Source organism: Sinocyclocheilus grahami, unplaced genomic scaffold (assembly GCF_001515645.1).
Source record: "Sinocyclocheilus grahami isolate Dianchi unplaced genomic scaffold, SAMN03320097.WGS_v1.1 scaffold1325.1, whole genome shotgun sequence".
NCBI lineage: Eukaryota > Metazoa > Chordata > Actinopteri > Cypriniformes > Cyprinidae > Sinocyclocheilus > Sinocyclocheilus grahami.
The window spans coordinates 24,270-30,043 of record NW_015506504.1 but is presented as its reverse complement, the minus strand read 5'-3'; the positions used below and the strand labels follow the sequence as shown (position 1 = coordinate 30,043).

General features: G+C 37.8%; 1 protein-coding gene across 1 annotated transcript; it reads left to right on the top strand.

Moving 5' to 3' along the window:
- Positions 1–2,390: 2,390 nt before the first annotated feature.
- LOC107569240 (zinc finger protein 658B-like) lies at positions 2,391–5,395 on the top strand. Its single transcript, XM_016255273.1, has 3 exons — positions 2,391–2,822; positions 2,988–3,094; positions 4,386–5,395. The coding sequence occupies exons 1-3, from the start codon at positions 2,397–2,399 to the stop codon at positions 5,233–5,235; spliced, it is 1,383 nt and encodes a 460-aa protein (XP_016110759.1). The 5' UTR covers positions 2,391–2,396; the 3' UTR covers positions 5,236–5,395.
- The last annotated feature ends 379 nt before the right edge of the window (positions 5,396–5,774 follow it).

Here is a 5,774-nt window from a genome sequence, read left to right as displayed (position 1 = left end):
TACCAATTATTTGCATGTTTATGTGCCCGATAACCGATATGCGGAACCGATATTTATTTACTGTTATAAAGTAAATACATGACTGAGTGAAGTAAGTACATACTTCACTTTGGTTTTTCCTCTTTTCGCTCATCTTTTTTTCTTTTAAAAAGTGTTGAAAATTAGCAGTCTTTTGTTAAATTAAATCTTCATATTACAACAATAAAAACATTTTTTTTATAAAAAGCATCAACAGCAACAACACTAATATTAACAATAAGAAAAATACATGTCTAATGTTTTCAAATGGAGAAAATAAAGGACAGGTCATATCAACTTCATTTTAAACTGCCGCTTTAGTATAAGCTGTTTAATAGCTACAGAGTCAAGAATAATACACTGAATAATATTCTCTGGAATATTGGAATATAGCAAACAAAACATCGTATTTTATTGAATTTCTCAACTGGAATGTTATATCAGAATTATTAAGAATGTTTTTGTCCTTCTAGATTATGAAATGCTTGTTGTGTTTATTTATTTTATCATATTTATTTAGATGTTTATTAGCGAAATAATGGTTATATAGTAAATGTTGATACAATTTAGGGTATTTTAAACAAGTGAATCTTGTTAAGTTACATGCGGTGGCCGTGCTGGAGCATTTCCTGAGCATCAACCACATCAACCTTGTGGTTGAGGACTTGACGGATTGCCTACGTGATTCTGACTTCACGAGACTAAAGATGAGCATAGATAACCGAGAGATAATTAAATTCAGTGCTTTTATTTCCAACATGCGTTCATTCATGGCTGCATATTATTTAATTCAGGCAAAGTTACGTCTTTATTGGGACAGGACTTGACGGATTATTTTACATGACTCTGTGAGTTGGTCTCTATTTCTTAGAGCCAAGCTGCATAAACTACATATCAGGCATTTATGTAATGCATGTAATTTGTGCATAAATGGCTGTTATGATAAATAAAATTTACTAACTAAAGCAAATCAAGTACCTGCACGCTGTTGTTGTTGTCTCGTCTCCCCTCAGATGCGCTGCAATGGCAAACACCCACAAGATGGCGGTGTTTATCAGTGAATCCGATATTACAAAACCGATATCCGATTATGGTAAAATGCTTAAATATCCGGAAAAATATCGGTAAATCGATATATCGTTTGATCTCTAATAAATACGGTGATAAAACACTAAAAATGCGTGCACACTGGTGCATTTACAAATTGATGTTTTATATTCATTTCATTAAAGGTGGGGTAAGCGATTTTTCAAAAATGCTTTAGAAAACTGATTTGGGCCGTCTAGCAAAATAAACTTGTAGCCAATCAGCAGTAAGGGGCGTGTCTACTCATTATGTGGAGGAAAGCATTCAATCCGAGCCGAGCGACAGAAAGATAGAGATGGCAGATAAAAAACAAGAGGAAAACGTCTGCGGAACAAAAGAAGGCATAAGGCAAGAAGTAGGACCCGTATAAATATCGGATCAGCTTTCCAGCGCTGGAGAGAACTCAAGGAGCGGAAGGCCTGTGATCGGACGCCGAGGTTGCTTTGTTTCTTCTCGATAGGTGAGTAATACAGTGTCTGCGTGACAAATGCAGTAATGTCAGTGACAAAGCGACCGTTGAAAATCATTTGAAATTTGTGTCAATACGTCATGAATAGAACGTAGCAGCAGTTTTCTGTCGGGGATTTGTCATGTAATGCCGCGCAGCATCCAGTGTAGACCATAGATATGTATATACATCTATGGTGTAGACATCCACACTGGAGAGAAACCATCAATAATCATCACTGATTATAATGAGTTCCATAGTATTTTGTCGCGCCGCGCCACTCTTGCTTTGTTTCACAGAACTAATGGTTGCCTGGGTTGCGTACGTATGTGTGGGGCGGAGCTATCAAAATAGGGGCGTGTTTGTTTTGGTGATTTCAAATGTCAACATTGGCTACCAGAAATTGCTTACCCTACCTTTAAATGAAATTTATTTTACATTTCAGAATATAAACAAATGTTAAAAATAAAATCATTCATAATTATAATCGAGTTAAAGTGCTCAATTAATCAAGGTTTTGATTTTAGGTCATATCGTCCAGCCCTATTTCCGCTATTATATCATGGTTAATTTTTATGTCCTTTCACAATTTTTTTTTTGTTTTTTTTTTTGAGTTACTAAAAAAATAACCATTTTAAATTTAATTTCAGAGTCAATTAAAGAAAATGAGGAAAATGAAGAATCAAGTGAAGTTGAGGAGAAAGATCATGTCAGAACTGGAGAAAACCCCTTGAGCTGCTCTCAAACCGAACACAAATATTCAAAGAAAATAAGAGTCAATAAATCTTTCACCTGCACTCAGTGTGGAAAGAGTTTCACACACAAAAGAAGTCTTGATGTTCACATGAGAATTCACACTGGAGAAAAACCGTTCACTTGTGATCAGTGCGGGAAGAGTTTCACTCAATCATCAAGCCTTAAGATACACATCAACATCCACACTGGAGAAAAACCATACAAGTGTTCACACTGTGACAAGAGATTCAGTCAGTCAGCAAATCTGAAAACACATGAGAGGCTCCACACTGGAGAAAAACCATTCACTTGTGATCAGTGCGGGAAGAGTTTCACAGTAAAAGGAAGCCTTACAGAGCATATAAGAGTTCATACTGGAGAGAAACCATTCACTTGTGATCAATGCGGGAAGAGTTTCACAAAATCATCAGCCCTTAATGAACATATGATCATCCACACTGGAGAGAAGCGGCACACATGTGATCAATGCAGCAAAACATTTTTGAGAGCTTCAGTCCTGAAGAAACACCAGAGAGTTCATACAAAGGAGAAGCCACATTCATGTAATTTGTGTGGAAAGAGTTTTTCATGTCTACAAAATTCAAAAGTACATCAGAAAATACATACTGCTGTTAGAGATTACATGTGCTTTGAGTGTGAAAAGACTTTTACTTCAGCAAACTGTTTAAAACGGCACCAGAGGATTCACACTGGAGAGAAACCTTACAAGTGTTCACACTGTGACAAGAGATTCAGTCATTCATCAAATCTGAAAACACACGAGAGGATCCACACTGGAGAGAAACCGTATCACTGCACTGCATGTGGGAAGTGTTTCATTCAATTAACTTCTCTACGCAGTCATACAAAAAACTATCACAACAAGTAGATCATCTTCAGATCCAGAACTTTCAGGTCTGATGCTGCATTAATGCATCAAGCAATAAAATATCGTCTGGATAAATCTGTCCTAACCAGACATTACAAGTGACATGACAAAGAAACATTATCTAAAGTTTTCACGGTGAATAAAGTTCATCTTCAAAACCAGCAGATTCAACTTTGAGATTCTGATTTCAGCAGTAAGGGGCGTGTCTACTCATGATGTGGAGGAGAGAGAGTTCAGTGAACAGAACGGACATTAGCCGAGCCGAGCGACAGAAAGATAGAGATGGCAGATAAAAAACAAGAGGAAAACGTCTGCGGAACAAAAGAAGGCATAAGGCAAGAAGTAGGACCCGTATAAATATCGGATCAGCTTTCCAGCGCTGGAGAGAACTCAAGGAGCGGAAGGCCTGTGATCGGACGCCGAGGTTGCTTTGTTTCTTCTCGATAGGTGAGTAATACAGTGTCTGCGTGACAAATGCAGTAATGTCAGTGACAAAGCGACCGTTGAAAATCATTTGAAATTTGTGTCAATACGTCATGAATAGAACGTAGCAGCAGTTTTCTGTCGGGGATTTGTCATGTAATGCCGCGCAGCATCCAGTGTAGACCATAGATATGTATATACATCTATGGTGTAGACATCCACACTGGAGAGAAACCATCAATAATCATCACTGATTATAATGAGTTCCATAGTATTTTGTCGCGCCGCGCCACTCTTGCTTTGTTTCACAGAACTAATGGTTGCCTGGGTTGCGTACGTATGTGTGGGGCGGAGCTATCAAAATAGGGGCGTGTTTGTTTTGGTGATTTCAAATGTCAACATTGGCTACCAGAAATTGCTTACCCTACCTTTAAATGAAATTTATTTTACATTTCAGAATATAAACAAATGTTAAAAATAAAATCATTCATAATTATAATCGAGTTAAAGTGCTCAATTAATCAAGGTTTTGATTTTAGGTCATATCGTCCAGCCCTATTTCCGCTATTATATCATGGTTAATTTTTATGTCCTTTCACAATTTTTTTTTTGTTTTTTTTTTTGAGTTACTAAAAAAATAACCATTTTAAATTTAATTTCAGAGTCAATTAAAGAAAATGAGGAAAATGAAGAATCAAGTGAAGTTGAGGAGAAAGATCATGTCAGAACTGGAGAAAACCCCTTGAGCTGCTCTCAAACCGAACACAAATATTCAAAGAAAATAAGAGTCAATAAATCTTTCACCTGCACTCAGTGTGGAAAGAGTTTCACACACAAAAGAAGTCTTGATGTTCACATGAGAATTCACACTGGAGAAAAACCGTTCACTTGTGATCAGTGCGGGAAGAGTTTCACTCAATCATCAAGCCTTAAGATACACATCAACATCCACACTGGAGAAAAACCATACAAGTGTTCACACTGTGACAAGAGATTCAGTCAGTCAGCAAATCTGAAAACACATGAGAGGCTCCACACTGGAGAAAAACCATTCACTTGTGATCAGTGCGGGAAGAGTTTCACAGTAAAAGGAAGCCTTACAGAGCATATAAGAGTTCATACTGGAGAGAAACCATTCACTTGTGATCAATGCGGGAAGAGTTTCACAAAATCATCAGCCCTTAATGAACATATGATCATCCACACTGGAGAGAAGCGGCACACATGTGATCAATGCAGCAAAACATTTTTGAGAGCTTCAGTCCTGAAGAAACACCAGAGAGTTCATACAAAGGAGAAGCCACATTCATGTAATTTGTGTGGAAAGAGTTTTTCATGTCTACAAAATTCAAAAGTACATCAGAAAATACATACTGCTGTTAGAGATTACATGTGCTTTGAGTGTGAAAAGACTTTTACTTCAGCAAACTGTTTAAAACGGCACCAGAGGATTCACACTGGAGAGAAACCTTACAAGTGTTCACACTGTGACAAGAGATTCAGTCATTCATCAAATCTGAAAACACACGAGAGGATCCACACTGGAGAGAAACCGTATCACTGCACTGCATGTGGGAAGTGTTTCATTCAATTAACTTCTCTACGCAGTCATACAAAAAACTATCACAACAAGTAGATCATCTTCAGATCCAGAACTTTCAGGTCTGATGCTGCATTAATGCATCAAGCAATAAAATATCATCTGGATAAATCTGTCCTAACCAGACATTACAAGTGACATGACAAAGAAACATTATCTAAAGTTTTCACGGTGAATAAAGTTCATCTTCAAAACCAGCAGATTCAACTTTGAGATTCTGATTAACTCAAAGATGGAGTTCCTCCCCAAAGAACAATAGGGCCTTTCGCACCGCAGGAACCTTTTCATAGTACCAGAACTAATTGTGGAACTACCCACTTTTCGGCGTGTTCGCACTGCCGGAACTGGGAGCGATTTTAGTACCGGACTGCCTTTTTCGAGAACCAAATTAGCTCCTACTCCGGAGCAGGGTCTAACCAGCACAACTGGTACTAATCGTGACGCAAGTAGACATTGATTGGCCAAACGCGTATGAAAACGCCCTCACCCGCCATGATTTAAAACTCCTTGTAAATATACTGTAAGCATGTCAACTTATTTCGCAAGTATGGAGAACAGCGATAGATGGACCGACG

Excerpts from the sequence above, each read along its gene's own strand:
- LOC107569240 (XM_016255273.1), top strand. The coding sequence starts at position 2,397 with ATGAGAATTCACACTGGAGAAAAACCGTTCACTTGTGATCAGTGCGGG. Across the intron at positions 2,823-2,987 it reads TCCTGAAGAAACACCAGAGA|AGGATTCACACTGGAGAGAA; the intron begins GTTCATACAAAG and ends AAACGGCACCAG. Across the intron at positions 3,095-4,385 it reads ATCCACACTGGAGAGAAACC|AGTCAATAAATCTTTCACCT; the intron begins GTATCACTGCAC and ends AAAGAAAATAAG.